Genomic DNA, 26083 nt, shown 5'->3' with positions numbered 1-26083 from the left:
GTCTTTTTTGGAGGGCTCTCTTTGAACATGGGTACGAAGGTTTAAAACAATTCTTCTTATCATCCCCACATAGATGAATAGAGTGATAGAAAATCTCACCATCTTGGATATGTTGAAGTGTTATTGTTATGAAGCCAAATTACAAGGGGAGAAGTACCTACCATTGGTAGAAGCTTACAATAACACAGTACACACTTCTACAAGTAAAGCTCCATTAAATTTTGAGATCATTTATGGCAAGCCACTCTTGTTACCTGAGAAAGTTTCCATGCTGATGAATTTGTGCGAGATATGGATACAGCTTTTGCTCAGGTTAGCAAAGCAATACAAAGGTCTCAAGACAAATAGAAGAAAGCAGCTATAAGAATAGAAGAACTCTTACTTTTCAAGAAGGAGATTGGTTTTGGTCAAAGTTTGATAAAACTAGAATCACGAAATTGCTAAATTCCGAAAGTTTTTTGTTGAACCAGATGCCGAGATGACTTAAGTTTAGCATTCGAGTTGTCAAATTGACCAAAATGCCTAGATGAGTGATGAGTGGTTTCGAAGGCAAAACCAAATGCTTAAATCATTTAAACAGATCATGTGCTCTTCAATCCATTATTGAGCATCTCTATTTGCATGATATTGTGTTACATGGACCAGACCTAGCATTGTCTTGTCTAGGCTACCATTGCATGCCAAACCCTCTTTTATGAGGTAGGACCTAAGAAAGGCCATGCCCAATGGTCATCTCTTAATGTTTGTGTTACATACATAATCATCTTTTTAAGTAAAAAGGATCATAGAATTTACCTTGGTTTTGGACTTTCAATTTACTATGTGTCTTGGTGGAGATAAGAGTAGTCTTTAATTGAAAAAATCTTCATGAATAGTGGTGTGATATGCTCCTAAAAAAGGGAAGCGAGTCTTTCAGTGGACATTCACTGAATCAACTTGAGGCTCAATTCAATTTATTGTAGAAAGATTGTTGCATATTGTCCCAAGCATGACTTGGTTCCTTGGCTATATTCCTCTATGTGTCAATGTCATACAAGATGGCACAAAAGAAGACATGGTTATGTTGGCACTGGAACTAGAAGAAAAGGTTAGAGTATTGTTTCTACCAATCACCTTTAAACCTTTACATGTAAACCCTTAATACGAGTCTTGTAATTGAGCCGCAAGAGAAGACATGGTTATGTTAGCATCTAGAACTAGAAGAAAAGGTTAGAGTTTTGTTTCCACACCAATTGCCTTTAAACTTTTACATGCAAACCCTTAATACTAGTCCTGTAATCGAGCCGCAAGAGTGGCTTTACTTAAACCCTTTTAACATGAGTCTTATAATTTTGAAAAGAAGAAAAGGCAAATGAACTTGCAATTTCATTAAACTACTTGAAAGTGCTTGGTAATTTCATGAATTAAAGATGAACGACCTTAAATATCAAAAGAAAATGAAATTGTTGCTTATATCTTTTTCATCATCACCCTTACTTGAATGTGCTTGGTAATTTCATTAATTAAACATGAAGCATCTTAAATGTCAAAGTCAATGAAATTGTTTCTTGTACCTTGTTCATCATCACCCTTAATTTTCCTTTGCAAAAGCTCATTTTAGAAAATAGGATATCCACCAAAGAAAAATGTTTTCGTCAATGGGCTCTAGCCCGAGCCATTCTCCTACACAGATGAATGGACCCAAGTTAAAACCCTGACATTTGTGGTGCAATGCTTGCATTACCCCCCAAAAGGGGCTTTCGATTGAAAAAATTCTATGATTTTTAAAATTACTAAAAATAGCATTAAAATGTTGTAATAGCCTTGTCTTCAAGGAGACTCGTATAAAAAAATGTGTTTTTAGTTCATAAAAGGTACATGCAATGGCACAATAAATACATCTAGAAAATTTTGTGGATTCCACTTATACTACTAATGTGCTTAAAAAAACATTTAGGTTCTATCAAAGTAACTTTTAAAAAGTAAAGTGCCTAGATGATGACAGTACTCATCACTCAACAAAGTGAGTGAGCAATTTGCATCCAACATGAGATCAAAATCCTACAACAAAAGAACTTCACACTCAAGAACCATCTTTACATGCTTGAGGACCATCAAATGAATGTAGAAGCATACAAGAAAACTAAGATATATATTGATGTAGCGTAGATGATCATATACACATTTAAAGGATTTTCTAGAGACGGTTCTCACTATCTTCTATTGGAGATTGTATGCAAAGTGTGTACTCCTACGGATTCATACTCCATTTTTTCCTTTACAAATGTGTTCAATTGGTGGGAGGGGCTTGGGGTAGTGGTGGTTGGGGCTACATGGTTTGCATTAGAGGAGATTTTGTCACAAGCATGATGGATAGACAAAGCAAGCCAAGGTGGATGTCAACATGAACACAATTCATGGCAACGAAGAAATCCACATGGCAATTCCATCCATATGCTCAACGAAAAAAAGTGGAAACCACACGAGGATACAGGAATGAATTCTCTCTATAACAATAAATTGTGATAAATACATAAATGGAGATAAAAGATACATTTCAAACCCTTTAAGCTTTGACATGTAGATAAACACCTCCATATTTCTAGAATGAACACATAATCTTGCATAGCCACATGACGTCTATGAGTGTGAATAAGTTTTGAAACTTTTCATGCTTATACCTTCTAATACAATACACGGTTCGAGCTTTGACCGGCTTTAAGGGGATACGACCTCTATATTTCTAGCATATGAACACACAATAGGAACAATAATAGCGACATTTAGATGAAAGCTTATCCAATTGTATTGACAAAAGGTGTGAATCATATCACCTGCATCCAAACTTACAAGATTTGTATATATGCAAATATCCACAAACCCACATACAAATTCAAAAATCATGTGTGTATGTGCAAGCATGCATTTGTGTATATGTTTACATGCATGTGAGTTGGCTCCATACATTTTAACCTCTTACAAGAAATTTGAGCCCATTGGCAAGCATCAAGACTAAAGCCATCTTTCCTTCAAAGGAACTTATGTAAAATATCAAATTTCTTGTTAAACTCTTTTTAACTGCTCAAAAGTTTTCCTTGAAAGGAACTTATGTAAATTTTTAAATGTCTTGTTAAACAATTTTTAACTGCCCAGCTATTAACATGTTTTCTAGCTACCAATTTGGCAAACACACCAACATTAACAAGGTCACAACGCATCGATCAAGTACTTATGGTGCCCTAAGGGACCAATATTGGTGATTCCTGAGCAATGAGTATTAATTGTAAGTGTCGCCAACGTCTAGTCTTGGGCACCTGCAACAGACACACATAAGTGAAGTGTGAACACCCATGAGATGCATAAACGTTATTTTTTCTCATAATGCAAAAAACTTTCCCATTAGTGAAATTGCTCTTATGTAAGATTAGCTAGTGGCTCTCTTCTTTCCCTCTTGCATGCTTGTGCTAGTAAGTATGTGTGTGAGTGATTCTAGCATTGTACTAGCCATGAGTGCAGATATGGGATACTAGCAATAAGATGGACAGCCATTACGGATGGACAAATGCGATGCATCAGACATTGCAAGCAATTATAACCAACCAAATGAGAGTACAGATGCATGACAGACTCAGGGGAGAAAGTGCTGTTGACTATGCAAACTCAGTTCTCATGTCATGTAGGCACCCAGGCAGCAGCAATTCCTATGTCTCATAGGACTGGAAATAACTGTAACAGGTATGACATGTTACAGTTAAATGAGAGTACAGATGTATAACGGGAGAAAGTGTTGTTGACTACGCTCTTATTTGCGAAAGCTGATAGCAATGCAAATATAACCCAAACAGACATGCTCTCATCCCAGTGATGTGCAGCTTTTATGAATGGCAAGCAACCATAACCAACCAAATGTGTCTCAGAGGAGAAAGTGTTGTTGACTTTGCTCTTATTAGTCACAGTCGTAGGTCAAGAATCGTTTTATTGACCCTCCCTCACCACACTCAAATCATTGGCCTTTGTTTTCTTGTAATGTTGGCACCCAGGAAGCAGCAATTACTCTGGTTCGTAAAATTGGAGGCACCATCTTTAACATATATGACACATTGGTGGCTATGATTCGGGCAGCGCTATTACATTGCTTCGCACCCAGGTAGTACTGTGGTGTTTAACAAAGAGGACAGATAAAACAGAATTTAGTGTTAATGCGGTCAAAATACCATAAAAAGGAATACATGAGCATATGCACAAAGATGTAAACTCTCCTATTTTCAAGCTACTTCACCATTTTTTCCTTACATTCTGGCAACACCTTTGTGGTAGACCAAGTACTTGAAGGCTTTCTTTTCTGTGTTTTCTCAGCATGACATTGCACAAACCCTATCTGCAATAGCCAGGGAGGCTGTGAGACCTGGAGACTCTATCCCAAAAAGATTGACCAGTCCACAAATGCCATGAGTTTCTTGACCCTGCAAAAAAGGACAGCAAGCCACTTTTAGAAGGATTTTCTTTGTAAAGATATTGAGCATACACTTTCGATAAGCTGATTCCCTTATGCAACTTGTTCTTGCCAAGAGTAATCGTGCTCTAATCATCTTGATATTCAAACCTCTCTCACTCGCACGGACGTGGATGCCCCCACCCAACTGACCAGGTAGTGCACATCAGGAGCCCTATTGCCACCCCGCCTCCGCCTAGACCGGTGCAGCAAGCGACCCACTGGTCTGAGGAGACGCTCCACCCAACAGCTTCAGATCCAAGTGCTCCTCCAGCAGGAGTGCCCCTCCACATGCCCTGGATGGGAGAGCTTGTATGCAGTCAATGATGCTAGTCCACATCGATCACATCATTGTATGCAGCTTCTGATGCCAGTTCACGTTGAGCCCATATCACTGACACTCACGACTCAATCACTTCCTACATACATTGTAAGTTGTAACGCCTTTGGTCTCATAGGCCCTTTGGTCTTTTGTAGACATTAATATTAGTCTCTCTCTTTCTCTCTCTCTACCATACATAATGTTCGAAGGCCATACATAAACTACAGCACGGCAAGGCTAAGGACCATGAGGTCTTACTATTGAGCATTCGCTCATGCATGTGACACAGTCGCTCCCTTTTTTTACCCCAAGAATAGATCCTTCTATTTGTTAAAGAAAAAACATTTGCCCATGGGCAGATTACAACCCTCTAATGAGGAAAAGCATGATTATAGAATAGAACGCTCCGGAAGGTCATAATGTTCAAAAAAGAAAATGGGGGGAGGGCTCCCTCCATGGCTGGCCACTCACAGACCGTGACTACATCTCGGGGGCGGTTAAGGGCTCATCCATAGCCTCGCTGTGGTGTGCCCTCCATATGTGCCAAGCTGCGATGCTGCTGATTAGCTCCCATCGCAATAACAGTTATCAATTCAACCAATTATGAAACTTAAATGGCACAACACAAAATCACAGTAGACATGAACAAAATGAAACAAGAAAACACTAAGACTGGAATAGGTCGACCCCCCTTGATATCAGTGTATTAACAAGGAGTATTTCTGAGTACAGTATCTCCATATCAGTCCATACATGGGGTTGGTGGACTTTACCCCATGCCCGAACAGGCACCTCAAACCGTTCGAGATAAACCCCAAATCTGCACCAAGAGTGAAGGTAATCTCATTATTCACCAGTGGACGTGAAACGGTCATATTGACATGTTGGCACCGACCACACGGTGAACGCGGAGGACTCCCAAGACCGAATGCGGTCTACAACTGCTATTTAGAGAGTCACTCCAACCATCCGCACGCTCGTAATCCACATCCACTGTCTACTTGCCCTAACTTCCTTTAGCATACGACCTCCATATCAGCCATCAAAACTCCTTTCACGATGAGAGCACACAGGTGTGGAGCTTATAGCCATTTGTTGTATCAAAACCATTAGTAATATAGTATTGTTCCACATCCTTGTTATTGTGAGTTTAAGTTTTGTGATGTGAGAGACCCTTCTTCTTGTGAGCCTGGTCTTGCATACACCACACAACGTATCCTCCTCTTACAAGTAACCCCGCATCCTCTCATTAACCCAAAATATTAATTCTTGCCACTGAAGCTCAGCAGTCAACACACTGCAAAATGGGTTATTTGCCATCTTTGCATTCAACAATTTAACAACGCACTTTTTAGCTATCTTCTTTCTTGTGAAAATAGGTGTTCAAACAACTTGTGCTTCATAGAGGAAGCAAGATTGCTTTTGGCAAAAAGTTTGAAAGCACAAACCTGAATGAGAAAATCTGCAGGCGATTCACCCGGTCCAGATATTTTGGGCCGTATACCAGCATAATCAGGTTTTAACCCCTCATCCTGTAATATGGGATAGTACTTGCGAATTTCAGGATAGAACCTTTCTGCCCTTTTGGGATCAACAGTATAATCAAACCTGCAGGTGTCCACTATCATCAATCAGCAATGGTATGTAGATATCTTGCCTACCAAAAATGCCATGCAGCTATGCCGCTGGCTACAAGCCCCCCCTTGCAATGAGGAGGCATGAAACATGTGAGTGGTACAAAGCCAAGCCAAGGTGATGGGAAAGCCAGGCCCTGCCTCTAGTCTGAAAGTTCTACCTCTTATCTACCCTCATAGACTATCTGAATTCCAACGTAAGACATCCATGCCACTGTTCCCCAGGTTATACAGGATGTACCTTCATTTACTCTCACCATGAGCAATGCTATCTTCTGCCATACTGTAATCACCTTCTACATGGAGGTTGCAACGAGGGCAAATAGGTGAAACACTTGTTACTAATCTCCAACGATCGACAGAAAGACCACCATGTACAGCAAGAGAAAGAGCAAGATCTTCCTATGTTGTCTGTTGTCTCAAAGATAGTGCCAAAAAAAACTACCAAAATAGCTTGTGAGGTGATCTGCCATCTATAGAGGTGTTCGAGATGGTTTTTTTAATCTTGTTGTCACGAGAATAAGTGGCATAGAGGGAGTGAAAAAAGAAAAGATACAATCCATTTCAAAAAAGACCTTACTCAAGTTTGTAAGTTTTATTTTCATCAATATTATCCAGCCACTCCACATCTGGACCAAATCTTACTTGACCACCTAAATCCAATGTCACGTGTACTCCGAGACCACCTTCCTCTGGTATAGGATAAATCAGATGAGAGAAAGGAGTTTTTTCTAGTCCAACGAGACTAAAGTAGCAACCACGGGCATAGAAGTTAGCTGGTACAGCCTCCTTTGGGAATCCATATAATCTTTTTGCAATTGCAACTGCACTCAAGCCAGCTGCATTTATAACAGTCTTGGCACACAGTATTATAGAATCGGCATTCAGCTCATCAGAAATATTTTTAGATGTCAGAACTTCAGTGCCGCAGACATGTAGTTCTATTCCTTCGGAATGTACACTGCCTTGGGTAACTGATGAGTTGAAAGCAAATGTTGTGCCATGCACCTCAGCATCTGCCTGCATTCGAGAAACGCCAAACATTAAAAAAAAAACGTAAAAATTATAACCTGAGTTGGAAATAGAAGTCTACATTAATTGAAGCAGTAGCCAACAACCAAAAAGCTATTCAACCAGCCATTGCAAAGGCTCAAAGGACTAATCAAGAAGACAAAAGGGAGGAAGGGAGGAAGGGAGGAAGGAAAAATAAAGAAAGAAAGTTATATTAACATCGACAAAGGACCAAAGGATCTATGAGACCAAAAGTGTTACAATGTATCCATGAAGTGACTGAATCATGGCAAGGATAACATCTAGCTAAATAGAAACAAAATCTAGATACCATATGAATGAGAATGGTACAAAATATCCCTGTTATGATTGATGCATGTAGAAAAAGGGGAGATCGATGTGTATCCTTGACATATGTGGCCTTATTAAGCTCTCTACGTCCCACTGCGCAGGCAGGAGTACTCCCCTGTCTCTGAAGGATCTTTTGTATCTAAAGCTGTCATGTGGAGGATCTCCTCAGACGAGTGGGTCTCGAGGGTCTCACTCGTTGGAAATGGAGTGCTCTCATGTGCTGCCAATGTCCATAGTTGTGATCTCATGTTCTGCCAATGTGCACAGCTTGGTTGGTCAAATGAGGGCACCTGAGTATGAACCCCCTCATGGTCGCCAGCAAGAGCCACCTCCATCCTGATGATAGATGCTAGAGGTATCTGGTGTCTACATCTATGCCTCTCTGCATGACTGATCTCGATGGCTGCACAGCTCCATCAAAAAGAGTCCCAGGCAGAGCTGCTCTGGGAATAGAGTAGCAATGAAATGTGTTTCATACCACATTTTTTTAATCAGATTTTTTTTGCTTTCATTTTTGGACCTTATCTGCACGACCCCCCACACCTGCACAGTTTTCGAAACTGCAAGTACAGAAACGTACCTGTGAGCACCTTGCAAAGCTGGTTGTAGCACCTACCCTAGCGCCCTCACAACATACATCCAGTTTATCAGGATGGTTTTAGCAATTTTTATCAATTTAAACCAATTTTGGGAAAAGGACGAGTGAAATTTTTCTACCAAGTCACCCAATTTTTATATACCATGACCCGTCATAAGACCAGATGAATCTGAACTTACGAATAATTTTAAAAGCAAGAAGAGAATCACCAAAAACAAACAAAATTTATAAAATTAAAAATTAAAAAAGGCGTAATAGAGACAACCGAGAAAAAAAAATAGTAATAATAACTTGCAAAAATAGACAAATACATAACTAAATCACCCAATTTTTGTCTAATGCATCATGCCATGGATGCTATGTGGCCCCATGTCACCCACCACGCACAAAATGGGGGTTCTGCGCAGATGCAATGCTGCTTACAAGTGGCAGAAGAACCCATGGGAAGGCACATTTCACAGGTCTCAAAGGGCATGGATTGGCCCCTGTAATGGGTCCCTTGTCAGATCAAGGAATTCCTCGATTGGAAAAGAATGATTGAAGGGCAACTGCTAAAAGAAGCTTGACAATGTGGAAGCCACTAAGGATACAGAAGATGCATCCCAAGAGACATAAGGTGGGTGCAGAAAAGGAGCTTCCGAGCTAGTCTAACATTCCTGAAGAGAAGATTGCTAGGAGGTTGAGGATCTTGAGGACTTGAAGGATGCTTGAGCCTCTAGGCCTTTACTTTATGGGCCATGACCCATGGCATGATCTTTATCATGATTCATTTTGCATTGTTTATGAGCAATGACTCATCATTATTGACGTTTCAGGCTTCTGGTTTCTTTATTAGTGTTTTGTGTTTATATATTGAGTTTTGTTGGGTTGTGAGTCTCAGTCTACATCAAAATTCTGGTTTCTTGTTAAGTAGTTCAGTGTTTTTGACAAAATTGGTAGGCACGCAGCAACAGGCTGCACTATGGAGGCTAGAGCCTGTAGGCTATCTATAATTTATCTACTCAATGTTTTGTGTCTCAAAGATGTTTGTTTCATAGCTTCCATACTTTTTTGTACAGCATTATGACATAAAAACCCCTATGAACGTTCACGAAACTTCTGGCATTTGTATAAAACATTTATGAAACCTCTTATTGCATGCACACATCGTGCCATGCTAATCCCTAATCTAATCCTTCATTGTAACACACGGAAGCTCTGGGAGTCTTCTTTCAGCCCTAAACACTACTGAGAACATGCTGATGCAAAAACGCAGACAGAAGGGAGAGAGAGAGAGAGAGAGAGAGAGAGAGAGAGAGAGCTGGAAATTCAGTATATTCATATGGTACAAAAAGGTACCCTAATCTACAGCCATAGGCTGCCTTACATAAAAGGTGGAATACACCGAAATCTGTCCTACTCTAAGGACCCAACCGGGCTTGATTCCCCATAAATGCTGGTCGGGCAGCCGAATTAGACCTGATCTCCATAAACGCTGAAGCGCCTGCTGCTGCTGCCGCCTTCTTCGGGTACAGCCGACTCCCTTGTCATGCAGCCGACAACACCCCTTCCTTGTCTTCCATGCTTTGCTCTAAGTCCATCCTTGCCATATTTGCACTTTGTATCCCCCTCTGCTGAACTTGATGACGGGATTCCAACTTGTTCTTGGATGATTGTCATCATCCCATTCTGTTCCCTAAATCCCTCTGTCATTCATCCATCTTTGGCAACCCTTTTCTCTGAAATCTGGCCCGGTCTCCAAAACCACTCTGACTCTGAATAAGATCTATGCATCTGTTCCATCCAGTCCCCAATCCATTCCTGCCCTGACTATGAACACTGTCTTGGTCTTCATTCCTGAGAAATGAATCTGGCACTCTCACATCACCCCTTGGAGGATCATCCTCCCTTGGGAACGTTGCCCGAGAACCTATCTGGCTCACAGGACTGCCATCCCCTCTGGCTTTGTGGAACACCACCAACAAACCTCTTGGGAGCTCTTCCTGATCTTGTGTTCCTTGCCTTGGGCTTCGTATCCATGCACTTTCCTGTACCTTGGACCTGTACACCTTCATATGGGACTGAATCAGTGTTTAGCTTTGCTGAGCCTGATGCTCTGATACCAATGTAACACGCGGAAGCTCTGGGAGTCTTCTTTCAGCCCTAAACACTACTGAGAACATGCTGATGCAAAAACGCAGATAGAAGGGAGAGTAGAGAGAGAGATATAGCTGGAAATTCAGGCCTGATCGATTAAGGCATGAAGGCTTCTGCTAGGTCACATTGGTATCAGAGCATTAGGTGCAACCACATCACCAAAGCACTGCAGGTCCCACAACTTCACATCAGAATATGTAAAGTTCCCGTGCCCTAAACAAGTAGACCTGCAAGGACTAGTAGCCACACCCACCCTACATTCATCATGCAAGGACCAACCTCCACCCCAGGGGCGTCATACTTGCACCACAAGGGCATTGTCATAAGGGGTGTACACATCCAAGCAAGGTAAACGCATGCAGTTAAGAAGCATCAGAAGGTCAAGCATGCATTGGGTGAATCCTCAGCATTTAGCCCATGAAAGTTAGGTCTTCAAAGGAGTACCTCTGCGGCTTCCCGGGAACAAGAGGTGCAGCCTCAATTAGGTGCCTTGATCAACCTCAGTAAGAAGTCATCAGTGCATTAAGGGACAGGGGTACGCAAGCAAGGGACATCATTGGAACAAGATGCACATTTTCAACGCTAGTCATGGAGCAGATTTATAGGTATACCAAGGATTTCAATTAAGTTGCCAAGAAAGACATATGACAAGTTGGAGTCCCAACACAATCAAAGGATGATAACAGTCATCCAAAGTCAAAAGCCAATGAAAGTTGGATTGCCGTCATCAAGTTAGCAAGAAGGGATGTCACATGCACACATCATGCCATGTTGATTCCTAATATAATCCTTCATTAAGGCATCAATTTAAGCATCCATTTAGGGCTTTATCATCGAATCGGCAAGCAACAGGTCATGATCGTATATTAGCAGGCCAACAGCAACTTCAGTAAACCGACCGGCAGTTGATGAGTCCTATAAATAGAAGGGTCATAATTCAATCATAATCATCACTCTTCCTTTTGGAGATTGGTCATAAATTAGTCATATTTTGGAAGGCCATTGGCTAAGCATATATGTAACCTTTTCATGTACCATAATACATATACTAGAAACTAGTCCTTCTCTCTCTCTCTTTCATGCATTTTGCGTTAATGTTCATACAAGGTGCTTAAGGGCTGTGATTAAGGCATGAAGGCTTCCGCTATGTCACACCTGCTTTCTGAAATGCCTGGTAAATATGTTTGAGAAGTCAATGACCCTTGACAATGGACCAAACCTCTCTTTGAAGAAGCAATGGAGCCTCGAGAACGGGGACGGGGGAGGGAACGGCACTCAAAAAATACTTTTTTTTTAAATTTTTCTACTCTACACTTATTCTACTTTGGGAGTACATCAAAATGAGCACAAATTTACACTAAAATGGTAAGCTTTTGAGTCATATTAATAATTAAGTAGATACAAAATGAGTCATGACTCAAGAGTTAGGAGTCAGGACTAAGCCTTAAGGAGACAGAATACATGGACGGACTCAAATGAGTCAATGACAAAAAAGTGCTGAAGACTAGAGGCTAGAGGCTAGAGCTAAGTAGTAAGGCCCATGAATCATGATCCATGAATGATCATCCACGTGAAGTGCTCGCCTCATGGTCATGGGTAGCTTGTGCCAAAGAAGCATCAAGCTCATCCTCAGTCTCATCCTCACTGGCATGCTGCTCCTGCACCTCATCCACTTGTTGCTCTTCTTGTTGACTCATCTCCCACTCGATGAAGAAATCTGCCTTCTTGGTCACACTCTTGCAAAGCATTCGCAAGTTCGCGCTGACGAAGACAAGGTCATTGGCACGCTCTACCCCGAGTCGGTTCCTCTTCCTAGAGGCAATGTGGCTGTAGGTACTCCAAAGTTGCTCCAAGCAAGAGGAGCTGACGGCCTGGCTAAGTATGCGGATGGCAAGCTGCTGCAGCTCCGGTCCATCTGAACCAAAGTCCTCCCACCATAGAGCAGCACCAACTTTGGAGCGGTCAACCTGTGCATCATGACAGCCATAGGAGCCATGAAATAACCTGTACATCGAAAGCTGGTCCCTGATCTTGCGCCTAACCGATGCATCAGGCACAAGACGATCCAAGATGATCCTCCATCCAGCGCTCACCTCCCGATCGCTCTCCTGCTTGTTGCCTTGGAATTCTGGGTCCACCACATAAGCTGCTGCATGCAATGGAGAGTAGTAGGAATTCCACCTTCCTAGACACAAGGCATGGATCTCCTCGTATCTGTCTTCGTCGGGCACGAAGTCTTTCAACTTCTCTATCATGCGATCCATGGCCTCGTAGACCTTGCCTATGCATGGTTGCATAGCGTCTACAATCCTCAATAGGTGGACTATGGGCCTCACCATAGCATCTGTGGTCTTCACACGCTCCCACCAAGAGGCGTCATCTGCCCGTAGCCTACACTCTTGGCCAATGTTTGTATGGGACTCTTGCATGGCGACAAACTCGTCGCTAAGGAAAAGCCCCCTCAAAGCACCGCTACAATCCTTCAACCGGCCCAACATGAGAAAGTTGTAGGTAAACCGGGTGTCGGAATATTTGAGGAGAGAGAGACAGGACCTCTTGTTGAACTCATGCCGAAGTCTTTGGTGGTTGAGGACAAAGGAGACCATGGTGTTGGCCTCATACCTTGGAGAATAGCTCCCGCCGCCCTATTGGAAGGCTCCCCATCCGCAACAAAGCCCACTACATGCTCGGGGCCAATGATCTCCATGGTGGTAGCCCACTCCGCCGCAAGCACATCCGCGCTCTTCCCAGTGCCGGATGCATCATGAGATGAGTTGAAGTACATCTCTCCGCGGGAATATACAACCATGCCGTGAATACTCCTCTTGCGCGTGTCACTCCATCCATCCACAATGAGGGAGACTCCGTTCCTCTTCCATTGCCGCTCTGTGTTGTCGGCCGCTTGCTCTACAATGCGCTTCTCCTTCTCGGGCAATGTAGTGCGCAAGCTCTCGGATGAGGGGGGCGTATAGGTTGAGCCATACTCCCCAATCTTCTTAACCATGACCTTGAAGTATTCTGACCTATTCAAGAAAGTAATTTACTAATGAGAAGGGGACTAGGATGATGAAAACATGAATGATGAATTGGCAATGATCGATTACACTTACCTAGCCGCTTGAGAGGCAATGTGGTTGTGGAAGAAGAAGCGGGCCACCGCCATATCCACCTCCTCCTTCAACTTGGGGTTCCAATTCTCCACAAGTGTAGATTGTTGCCGTGGGCCACGTAATGGTTGAGAGGCCGTGGAGATGGAGGGTGCCGGCGTCCTGGATGGAGTAACATTCCGACTTGATGGTGAAGGTGATGGTGTGCATGATCCCGATCCACCACATGACTCCATTGTAGAGGCTTGAGTTCCTCTCCCCATCGTCGCGGGATCCACGGCCACTCGTGGTGTCCTTCTTGTCGCTTCGACCGCTTCGTAGACGCTAAGCTTGTCCAGAAGTTCCCGTCTCTTCTCGGGCATGACATTCGTGCAAAACCTCACCTCATGCCCACTCTCATGCAAGAGGTGGGCTCGCACTTTGTCGGCACCACCCGTCGCCGGTACGGGCAAAGCTTGCATACCCATGGCCGAGAACGGCCTCCATGAGCGGATGGGGTGTAGTTAACCTCCTCCCACCATGTCCATCCCATTGTCCTTCTATGAGAATCCCCGACACGTGAGGAGGATGCCATGGTTGAAGATGGCTCGACTCTTGAGCCTTGAGGAATGAGAGAGAGAGAGAGAGAGAGAGAGAGAGAGAGAGAGAGAGGCCTAGAGGCTTGGAAGTTGGAAGACTCAAGAGGCTTGAAAGTTGAGGGAGAGGTGACAGAGAGGGAGAGAGAGAGGCCTAGAGCCTAAAGGCTTGGAAGTTGGAAGACTCAAGAGGCTTGAGGGAGAGGTGAGAGAGAGAGAGAGAGAGAGAGTCTAGAATCTAGATAGTAGGACGGTGGCCCGCGGGCCTTGTGTGAGAGCCTAGAGGCTTGGAACTTGGAAGTTAGAAGAAGCTTGAAAGCTTGAGCCTTGAGAGTTGTGTGTGCTTGTAGCCTTGTAGAGGCTTGTTCTTATATAGATAGGCAAGAGAGAGAGAGGAAAGCCTCAAGGGCAAGAGAGAGGGAGAGGGCCAAGCAAAGGGCGAGCGCAACGGCAAAAAACAGCCAAAAAAAACGCAACGGCTCTCTGCCGTCCCCCACCGGCATCCCCGTTCCTGCGGTCCCCGTCCCCGTCCCCTATGAGTGACGCGTCGTGGGGGACGTCCGTCCGTTCCCGTCCATCCCCGTCGCTGTTCCGTCCCGATTTGGCGTCCCCTCGTTCCAGGTAGACGTCCCTTCCGTCCCCTGTGACTATGGTGATCCATCGTCTAGGTGATCCATCGTCTAGATCTCCAAGAAGCACAATTTGCAGATCTTGTCCCCCCTTGCAATGCTCTCCGCTCGCCCAATCTCCACCCTCAAACAATGCAACTCTAATCTCACCAATCGCAATCCTCATGGCATGTGGCATGTGTGTGAAGATAGCCATGCTTCTAAATGATGCCATCATCTATGACCCTCAAAAAATGATCCCAATAGAGCTGCATCTTTGTGGGAAGCTATGATGGATCCAACCATGTGACATGGTCTTTTATCAGAGGAGGTTCGAGCGGATAAGTCGCTTAATTTCTTGCCTCGTGAGAGGTAAAAGAGGCGCATCTGTAATGCTTGCATACCATATCCTATCATGTCCATGCTAAGCTTGTCGCCTAGACGACTCGAATACAATCCTCGGGAGCCGCTCTCTCTCCAAGGTGTCAATGCAGTGTATGAAGGTCACTAAAGTCACTGTTTGGAAGAGAGCATCAACCACCAAGGGTGCTGCTACAAACTCTACAAGAATGATGGGGTGGAGCACTGAGGGCTTACCGAATCATGCGGGAAAACAGCATAATCTGCAATCCCTCCATCCTCTTCCAATCATCCTCCCCAAGGTTTGAGATCCCAATGCTCACAAAAGACATGCAATGCCATCAAATGTCTCTAACCCCTTTGCTGAATCTGAGATAAGCATGATGTCGTTTGCACAGAGCAAGATGGGTATCAATGTGTCAGCTAGTGTGGATCCCAACCCATGAAGCATATCAATGACGTCAGTGATCTCATCTATGCATAAGCCAAATAATTATGGAGAAAGACAGCATCCCTGCTTCGCCTCGATCGTGCTAATGATCTTGGCAAACATACCTCCAACTGCTCTAACTCTCCCTATAATTGACTCATATAGTGTCATGACTCCCCATAGCAACTCCACTAGGAGGGCCAACTTCTGAAGCCATCCAAAAAGATGTACCCATGGAACAACACCAAATGCTTACAGAGCCTCAAGAAAGCTTCCCGCCGCTTTCGCATGGGTCAGAACCTCCCTATAACTTCCCCCACTGACCGTGGAGGGTGTGAATGATGTCGAGCCAAACGCTCCTGATAGACTCATCAGCAGGCAGAGTGTGGGTACCCTCTATGGCCTCGCTACATCTAGCTCGCCAAATGTGCCAAGCTGCAATGCTACTGCAAATCTCCCATCTCTTGCATGAACCTAGTCGCCAATGGACTGTAGGTGGGACGGTGACTAGTATTGCTGAAATACGATGTTGAAAGACCTGAAGGGCAAGCCCTCCCCCATCCTCCTCATAAGCCTTGACCACCTCAGCCTCTGTGGCCCATGCGCCAGTGCCCCATGTAATGATCCGGGTCGAGGCCCTATCCATAGTGAAGATGCAGAGAATCCACTACCAAATCTGTTGAGCCTTCAGGCAATCCCAAAGACAATGTCGCTGAGACTCCTGAGGGTGATCGCACCACCAGCAATCTGCTGGCTGACCTCCTATTGACAGCCAAGTGCCGACCACCAAGCTCCTATGTGCCATCAGCCAAAGAAAGAGGGTGATCTTTCTAGGCCGAAAACTGTCCCAAAGCCGCTTCTAGCAATCTCAAAGGGAACGCTATGAGACTGCCAATGTGTTGCTGCTATCGGGGTGCCATCAATCTCTAGCATCTGGACCTTGCGGCCTAGCCATGCTATATATGCAAAGAAGGGGGCTTCTTGAGTCTCCTCCCGATCAGCGGGGTCATGCCAAGTCCCCTCTCCCAGGTCCCACTATAGTCGCGTGAGAGGTTGGCACTCCCATATCCATAGCCGCCAAAATCTCTCCCTGGCCACCTTGACCGGCAAAAAAGTACAATGTTGTGTGGCCTTTGGCCTTCCAAAAGGATAATTAAAACCCTATCTATGACCTAACTCCATAGGGGAGTAAGATGATCTACAATGACCGATACTATTCCTTTTATAGGCTCTTGGCACACTTAATCAACTGGCCGACAGCATAGACATGAACAAACATAGATGCTGCAAACCACATTAGATAAATGCTAAACTGCTGGCCGACAGGGTCCCAGTCCACACATCATGCCTCTGACAGCTGCTACTTCTTTAATCTTGATGTTTTATCTGCTGCAAATCAGGGATTAGCTTGGGATTAGGCATGTCCATGCGCATGCACATGACATCCGGGAAGGTGTCCACATGTTGCACAGCCAGTTTGAGGCAGTCCAGCAGGTCAACCAGCCTAGAAATAAGCAGTAGAGAGAACTTCAGCTGGTCGTCTTGCTACTAGGCATGATGCCCAGGATAAAGGTCAACCACTTGCAAAAGATGAAGGGTGGGCAAATTGCTGTTTTTCAGCACTCCCCAGGGCAAAATCGCCAAGTTCCTATGTGCTTTCTGCTACCTTGAAGTAGGCGTCCTCCAAAGAATGTGTTATTCTCATATGAAAAAGTCAACTAGCTTATGAGCATAGCAGAGCACCATGGCTTTGAGTCTGTCAATGCATAGCCCAAATAGAGTGCATGAAAAAGGGTATCCCTGTTTCAAACCAATGTCACTACCAAGCATATGACAATTTTATTTCTCATATTCAATGTCATTACTTTCAATGATGCATGTGCTTCAGGTTGGCCTTGTTTGATATTAAAGATTCTTAGCAGCTTGTGAATCAACAATGGTCATTCTTGTTTGTGCTATCTTGAACCGACTTTCAACCTTAGGAGCAGAAAAAATCCAGTTTTCAGCTACCAATTTGCGATCAGGTCCCTCAACTCTTTACTATTGCAAGCCAGTATTCTTTACGATTCTATAGAAGGGCTTGCAAGACCGATTCTGTGCAATTATCTTTCAATTATAAATTACATAGTTGCAATCATGTTTTTCATTAATATACCAACCTTTATTTCAACCCATGCCAATAGTACTAGGACTATCATAAGTTCTCCATTCTAGACTTAATCTGAAGAAGTTACATTCATTTCGTATGGCTGGCGCTATGAGAAAGATTTGTGGACAGATGTGCACAACTTTGTGAGAAGTTGTACAGAGGATTAGCTACACATTGCCATCAAATTTGTTGCAACCACTGTCTATTCCGGATGGTGAATCATAGCATGGATTGAGTTAGTGGTTTATGTACCACAGTCAGAAGTTGGAAAACATGTTTATTGTGGTCGACAGATTGACTCATTTCCTTTTCACAAAGACTGCTTTCAAAGTTCCCAAGTGGCTATTTACTTGCATAGGTTGATATAGATGCAAATGCCAAGTTCATGTGCAAGTTTTGGAAGGAAATATTCAAAACCGTGGGGAATCCTAGTACTTCACACAAACAACAAGCATTTCAACGATTAGAGGTCTAGAAGAGACAATGGAGATAACTTAAGACCAAGTTTTGAGTAGCTCGAGTGAGACCAGACGATATCACAAATATATGCAAAAAAAGACAAGCAACTATAGCAGTAATAACCCCTTATCCGATACTATAAGACACATGGGATACTATAAATTTTCACCAAATTCGACCATTATAGTTACCATTTCATCCTACCGGTTTCAAATGATATTTTTAAAAGCAACTTTCATATCAAACATGCAACCCCATGCTTTCTCTAATCAAGGGCAACATAAAGTGCATCACATTGTACCTGAAGAGACAGCATGAATGAGTGACTGTCTAAAATCCCTGTAGACGGAGACCACAGTCCTCTAATACAGTTTATGTTTGGTTCCAATTCAGAAACTTCGTCTCTGCTCAGGAACTTGAGGTCGGTGACACCATTCTCTAGTCCCCGCAAATGAATGGACTCTAGTGCAGGAATTTGGTTGGCATTGGTGGCAACAATGAGCTTACCGAGCTTCTTGTAAGGCACATCGTGCTGTTCGCAGTAAGAGTAGAGGGATTTCCGTCCTTGGACACAAAGGAAGGCCTGGACATAAGCAGGCCAAGTCAGGTAATGCTTCGGCCCCATTGCAAATGGGTGTAAGCTTCTGCTTGCTGCTATGGTTATATGGAGCATCTAGACCTCAGCGATGAAACGGACGGTGTTACCTTAAGGGAGTCACGGGGGTAGTAGATGCCGGCGTGGATAACCTCGCTGTTGCGGGAGCTGGTACCCGTGCCGATGGTTGGGGCCGCCTCCACAACCACCACCTCTCTGCCCCGCATGGCCATCGCCCTCGCGATGGCCAGGCCCACCACGCCGGCTCCCACCACCACGCAGTCCACGCTCTCCCTCGGCGTCCCGGGAGCGGCTGCATAATCGATCCGGCTCGAGAAAGACGAAACACGCCCTGCGCGAAGGCCTCTTCTCTGCGAAGTCTCTCTGTTGTGCAAGAGACTTCGGATCCTGCTCGATGATGAGCGCATCGTCATTCTTGTAGCCTGTGGTGGCCAGCCAGCTTCGTTTGTTTGAATTTCATGTGTTAAGCTTAGAGTCGGGGACTTCCATCTTCACGAGTCAAAGAATGGGTACTATGCTTTGCTTTGAACCCATAAAGAAATGCTGCAAGAACTCTACAACACTACATATGGACAGAAAGCATAAAGGAGAAAAGAAGACCACTGCTGAATATCACTAGAAAAGGTACTACATCACATGGAATAGCGTGAGGGAGGTCCCGTAGATGCTGCCTATCACTGCAGAAGCTGAAAAGATAGATGAAAATGAGGCTAAGCCTAGCCACCTTTATATGGGTGGGAGAGGAGCTAATCGGCCAGTAGCAAATCAGAGGACAAGCCGACAATGCATAAAAAATCTAAAATGATGCCTAAAAATAGGCAAAAAAATATGTAGTCTAGATGCATGTGTAGGAGGGCTTCGTATAGAGCCAGATACAAGCATGAATGTGGATGGGAAAGTCCATCTGGGGATGAAATAATTTGCAACACCTCCTCGTCAGCGCCATATGGGTGGACCAACTCCCGCACGCTGAAAAAATTCCTCCAAAGAGTCTGAAGGAACAACCTCCTCATAAAAGGCACAAAGCTCTCGAAGATATGGTACATCTGAATACCGAGAAGGCCTCCGGAAGAAGCCACCAGAAGATCAAGAAGATATTGAAGACGAAACACTAGGATCAATCTGGAGAGAGAAGCCCTCAGGAGACAAAACCATAGATGGGTCCAAAAATGTGGTGCCTCCTCTGCATCTGCAAAAGCACTTATCATGTAAGTAGCTCAAGACCTCCTCAAAAGAGGGGAGAGGTTCACGAAAATATATGGTATCTTTGAAAGCATCAAAGGAAGAAGGAAGTTTATCTAGTAACTTGTGGACGAGGTTATTGATAGTGCTCCCAAATTCTTCAAGTTGTCATTTAAGTCGAGAGAACTCTCCAATCTTCTCAGTGACATTGTTGGAATCACTGATCGTCAACTTCTCAAGGTTTGCTTCCAACTTGGCAATCTTTACAGAGGAAACACGACCATACCTCCTCTTAATCTCAAGCCATATCTGTTGTGCATTACTCCCAGAAGAGATGAACTGAGCATTAATGTTGGGAGTCATGCAATCTGTGATGATGAGGCAAGCATGAGCATCCAATTGTCCTCGGAATGCTAGATCCACCAAAGTAGGTGTAGAGACAGAAGTCCATACACCATCACTCTCCAAAAGAAGTTTGGTATAATAGGACCAGGTATGATAATTGGTGGGTGTCAACTTCATAGAATCAGTGACTTGGGGAGAGGAGCATAGGATGGTAGAGAAGAAGGTAGATATAGTGGAAGAGGAGAACCAAGAGAAGTGGTGGGGTGGGTAAATGGCAGTGGATACAAGAGAGAAGAAGAAGTAGTGGGTAAGGGCACAAGAATTTGGGTAGAAGGAATAGGTATCTATGTAGAGGACACCTGTGAACTGTGAGTACGGGAAGAGGAGAGAATCCCCGAGAGGGGAGAATGGTGATATCTAGAAGTCATCACCTCTAAGAGAGAAAAAAACGCAGCTCTGTAGGAAGAAAAATGTAGCACTTGAGGCAATCTCGCAGCTCCATAGTAGAACGCAGGTTACTGATGAAGGAACGCAACAATAAACAGCTCCTATATGCTATAAACAGTCAACAGCAGCATGGGAAAAGAAACACAGGTCCCTGTAGATGTTTCCTACTCTGATACCATGAAAGAATGGGTACTATGCTATGATACCCCACACAGAAATGTTGCAAGAACTGTACAACACTGTGTATGGACAGCAAGCATAAAGGAGAAAAGAAGATCACTGCTGGATATCACCAAAAAAGGTATTACATCACGTGGAGCAACATGAGGGAGGTCCCATAGATGCTGCCTATCACTACAGAAGCTGAAAAGATATATGAAAATGAGGCTAAGCCTAGCCACCCTTATATAGGTGGGAGAGGAGCTGGTCCGGCCAGGAGCAAATCAGAGGACTAGCTGACAACGCATTAAAAAATCTGAAATGATGCCTAAAAATAGGCCAAAAAAAAATATGTAGTGCCTAGATGCATATGCAGGGATTCATATGGAGCCAGATACAAGCATGAATGTGCATGGGAAAGTCCATTTGGGGATGAAATAATTTCCAACAACTTGCACCCGGCCCAACCATTGGACCTTCACTTCACCACACTGGGCCAACCAAAGGTTCCAACCATGAAGCCTTAGAAAATTACTTATTAGGACTACAAATCAAATATGTATTGCATATGTAAGTGTGTGGTGTAGTCTATTTGTGGTGAAGCTTAAAATAGATGAGAATGTGGCATCTTGAAGCCCAAAGGGAAGACGAAAAGTTTTAAAATTTTTTTGGATGAACCTTACGTTGGGCTTCAAATTTAAGGCCACTTAGCACCACACCTTAAACTTGAAGCTTAAGCAAGGTAGGTGCCACTATTTGTTTTTAATGTCCAATCAATTAAAAACAATTGAATATTCTTTGTTCATTAAGGTTTAGTAAACCTTACTCTAATAATTTTGGAGAAATAGCGTGTAAACCTCAAACAAGGAAACTAGATCCAGATTCTCCCTTAAGATTTTCTCTTCCTCATAATCCTCCACTTCTTCCATCCAGTTGAGTCCTTCTACATAGAGCGGTTGGACCGACGAATCCACTTTTCCTTTGAAGAACGCAGACACTGACCTTTTTCTTCCCTCTGCGGATGGTGAGCTCGTCTGTTTTTCTAGTTTGGCGGGGGTATATTTTTTGGCGAGCATTTTTGAGTGAGCGCTTTTTGGTGTTTAGGCGAGCGGTTTCTCTCTCTACACTTCCTTCCCTCTATCAGCTCTCTATGGTCTCGCACATTACGACTCATTGTGACAGTAAAGGAGAGGAGTTGATGGATACAAGAGCACTATACACATTACAACTGATTTACAACTATCAATGCATATCGAGTTATAACTACCATTGCAACTCGTTTACAAAGTCACCATATTATGATCTTAAGCTTCCATTTTATATTCCCTAGCAAACTTACAAGGCCACAACATTACATGGCAAACACCTACGACATGACACAATCATTTGTACTTCTTTACAAAGATACCATACCAAAGCATTTTGGGCCTCAACTATTATCTTCACCTTTTTTGTCTACCCTAGCTTGCGGTGGAAACTTCAACTCTTAGAGGATCCTCCTTTGCCTCTTCGTCGAAAGCTCTCCACGTTCCAATGGCTGAAGCTGCTTTCACCTCTAGCATGTTCTTGTCTGCAAGGTCTACCGCTTGGCATGTTTTCATATTCTTGTAGAGCTCATTTACTTCAGATGTTGTTGTCCATGCCTCCAAAACGGCATCTGATCTGGGTTCCTTTTCTTTGAGTTGCATGAAAGATTGAGCTTTACTTAAGATGGTTGCAAACGTTGTAGTATTAGAGGGATTACTAGATGAAGCCATAACCATAGAGTTCACAACAAGGACTCTGTTGCAATATGAAGAGGGGAGAGTGGTATGGGATGTGTCTAGAAGACGAGTGTCTAGAAGAACATGGCAGTCTCTACTGTTTTCATAACTTCAAAAGGAATAAAAATTTACTTTTTCGAGCACTAGAATTCTTATTTTAAGCATAACAAAAAATACTTTAATCACAATTGTTATTGTTTTAATGTCTCTCTCTCTCTCTCTCTCTCTCTCTCTCTCTCTCTCTCGTGTTGTTGAGATCTCACTCCAATTGTATCATCTCTCTCAAAAATCTAAGCCATGAAAGAAGCAAAAAACATGGCCATTGTCATAATATGAGTGGACAACAATAATGTCTAAAACCAATATATTTCAAACATTACAAGCTACTAAAATACATCAATACGGACGTCGGAATCCTCGGTGGAAGAAGGGAGGTGGTATGGGGTAGGTACCTCTACCAAATGGTGTAAGTGCAGGTGGAAAAAGTGGCCTTGCAAAAATCAGGCCGTGGTGCCCATGAGGGAGCTGCAAATGAAGCTACGAGGGATGTATGTGGCAAGACATGTCAATATTGGGGCTCCATTGGAACACCAGGTGGCCATGACGAAGCACTAGATTATGTTGGGCTCATGGAGTGGGTACTAGGAGGACTCGATGATATGGTGCCCCCACGTCCACCTGTTGTTCTTGTCGAACAATCTCATTGACCTCACCCGTGAAAAACTAGTTACCCAAATCATCGTAAATAGAGGCAAGTGGTCGTAGACATGAACTAAGGCACCCCTCGTTGCTCTCCACACAGATGCAATGTCGTTGCAGTGTCCTGCATGCTCTAGCCATGGACCGAGTACCAGCAAAGCAATCTAGGACAGCATCCTCGACGATCAGTGAACGTCCTGAGTAACCACCTACCATAGTAGAAGCCCACAATTACCATATGTACAAATGGATGACAATATCTAAGACATTGATTATATAATGATTTCACTATTTGAATCGTGCACATGATGACCTTGCAAAAGGTTCGCTATGCTCAACAGTATATCGGATGGGATTTCCGTCTGCATCCAATTGGTATGGGGAGGTTGATATCATCGCCAACCTCAAAACCTCCCCAATCTACACCTACCTCGCCTCCCCGCCTATCATACTTTGGACAAGTGGACGTACTCTCACTAGGGTGCATGAAGATAGCGATGACCAAAGCAGAGATCTACTTGCACACACTAGTAGGTGCTTTAGGGAGGTAAATCATTGAGCTTGACTTTCAAAAAAACCAAATAATCCTACACTCACCTCTTCTTGGCCATCTTTTGACATGACATAGAGATATCGTGGGATGTGCAAGAACGAAGTCCTTTGCAATGTGAAGTTCCAAGTTCCGCCTCCCGCACAGCAATCCCCAAGTGCTCCGCACGTAGAGTGCACACCATAGTGCCATCGGCATGTAGGAACTTTGCAACAAGCACAAAAGCCGACTCCACAAGTATCTCCCAAAAAACATTCCACCTAGGAACCTCTAAAGCACCCTTGTGGAGACATATATCTGTAGGAAAATCAGCCCACAAGAAGGGCACGCCTCCAAGGCTATCGAAGGCGTCCATGCTTCCCCACCTCGTCAGAGATCCCATGAATTATTGCAATACTGCAAGATTCCTGGAACAACAAAGCATGTAAGGGAAGTGCAAATGCTATAATGACAATGAATGGAGAGAGTCACTCGCACTTCTGAGAGATCGTATCTGTTTTCCCATAAGCGCGAGACGGAGGTGATCAATGTTTGAGCTCAAAACTAAGTGCAAGGGGTTCACCACAATGGGACGGTAGTCTACATTTACATAACACCAAATACATCTTATGAGAATTGATGAATAAATGATCTAATGAATGCTTTAACTTGTTAAGTTTACTTACTAGATCCCAAGAGGTCCGCCTCATCATCTTTTGAACTATCCGATCCCTACTCTTGGGCCTCGCCATGCGAAGGGGTCACCAGTTCTTTGCCCTGTGCATGGGACTGCCACTTATCTTCATGCTCATCATCCTTGGAATGGCTGTTCTCAAATTCCTCATCTGAGTCATCCCCTTCCAAGTTTGGCCATTACCTTTTTTGGGACGATAGAGGTGTGGATTTCTTACCCTTTTTCTTCATGGGGGTCAATTCTTGCTCGATAGCAAGTTTGTTGCCCTTTCTGGCCACTGTATTCAACCAACATTAGAACTATAAACTCCCAAAAAATAGGCTTCATACCTCGTACAAATTAAATACTATGCACAAGGAAATGTACTATGAAACTGCTCTGCCTCCCCTGGAGAAAGCTCCCCCTCTAGGTAGTCTAACCACCATGGACAAAGTATCCATGTGTCCTTGCCCCGAAGCTCGTCAATCCACTCTTTGGGGTACAATCATGTCTCCTCCACCTCAGACAGCACCCATGTGTCTCCTCCACCTCAGACAGCACCCATGTGTCTGAAGGGTGCGCGGGAATGTAGACCCGATCACGTATACTACTTCTCCACCACCTAATACACAGCCATTAGAAAGGTATAAGAAACCAATACAAGAAGGAGGAGAGCTTCTTCACCATGCAAGGCAACCAAAAGAAAAAAAGAAAAAAAGAAAGAAAAAGAGTTGAGATATTTTATAGCTCTACAAGAGGCATCGTGATGTGCAAGGTAGGTGTGGTTGTTGGTCACGATCCAAGGTAGGTGTGGTTATTGGTCACGATCCAAGCTAGCACGCATTTGTCCTTTCCACCTAACAAATGCCTTCTCAAAATGAGACTTCCTGTAAGATTTCAAGGCATCCGTGATACCTACTCCAGAGTCTTCTGTGGCTCTTTCGTGCATGCCAGTTTTACTGCAGGTAAGCCCGCCTCCAGCTTTGTGTACAATTTGAGCATGTACTTGGTCAATTGGAACATGACGATGGATCCACATGAAGAAGGCTATGTCAGATGGTGGAATCTGCGCATCCCTCATAGCAAACTCGCCACTAGCTAATATGTCAAGCAACCTACATTTCCTTCATTGTAAACAAGCATTAGGTTTCTAATAACTTTTAAAAAAATGTAATGCATCAAGAGTTGAAGATCTTACTGTTCATTTAAAACATGTGCTCAAGAAATCTCGGCTAGCTTCGACGTAGTGAATTTGCTAGCCTTTTCACCCCTCTTGGTACGAGATCACTTTTTTAAAGAACTCTTTCCCACAGTTGGGGTTGGCAATTTGTGCTAGCTTATGTCCCCTTTTAGTGAAGAGTGCCTCCCTTTAGGGCATCCCTATAGTTCTTGTCGAACAGCTCTGCATCTATCATGTATTCTCTACTCCCTCGCTCGGGCAAGCCACTAATCTTAGCCT

General features: G+C 43.8%; 1 protein-coding gene across 5 annotated transcripts; it reads right to left on the bottom strand.

Moving 5' to 3' along the window:
- Positions 1-2761: 2761 nt before the first annotated feature.
- Positions 2762-19524, bottom strand: LOC147606678 (uncharacterized). 5 transcript variants are annotated; one of them, XR_015264948.1, is made up of 6 exons: positions 18917-19524; positions 18513-18794; positions 7008-7447; positions 6242-6401; positions 4273-4442; positions 2762-4132 (listed from the first exon to the last, which is right to left on the bottom strand). XR_015264948.1 is itself a non-coding variant. In XM_086791782.1 (6 exons), exons 1-5 carry the CDS (start codon positions 19238-19240, stop codon positions 4332-4334), a joined length of 1317 nt encoding a protein of 438 aa, XP_086647908.1. In that variant the 5' UTR covers positions 19241-19524; the 3' UTR covers positions 2762-4132; positions 4286-4331. The 5 variants fall into 5 exon arrangements, 4 of the variants coding, with proteins under 4 accessions (XP_086647908.1, XP_086647911.1, XP_086647912.1 ...); XM_086791782.1 differs by having other exon boundaries at positions 4286-4442; XM_086791785.1 differs by lacking the exons at positions 2762-4132; positions 4273-4442 and adding an exon at positions 4464-4767 and having other exon boundaries at positions 18719-18794; positions 18917-19445.
- Between the last annotated feature and the right edge of the window lie 6559 nt (positions 19525-26083).

The sequence above is a fragment of the Cibotium barometz genome, chromosome 57, assembly GCF_041138505.1.
Source record: "Cibotium barometz isolate CiBa-2024 chromosome 57, ASM4113850v1, whole genome shotgun sequence".
NCBI lineage: Eukaryota > Viridiplantae > Streptophyta > Polypodiopsida > Cyatheales > Cibotiaceae > Cibotium > Cibotium barometz.
Note: the sequence above shows the minus strand (reverse complement) of the source record. Positions and strands in the feature narration are given on the sequence as shown.

Coding starts and splice junctions, on each gene's coding strand:
- LOC147606678 (XM_086791786.1), bottom strand. CDS start 19,240: ATGACGATGCGCTCATCATCGAGCAGGATCCGAAGTCTCTTGCACAAC. Junction 7,448..18,512: donor CATTCATGCTGTCTCTTCAG/GTACAATGTGAT, acceptor TCTCGAATGCAG/GCAGATGCTGAGGTGCATGG. Junction 6,402..7,007: donor AATAAAACTTACAAACTTGA/GTAAGGTCTTTT, acceptor GGACACCTGCAG/GTTTGATTATACTGTTGATC.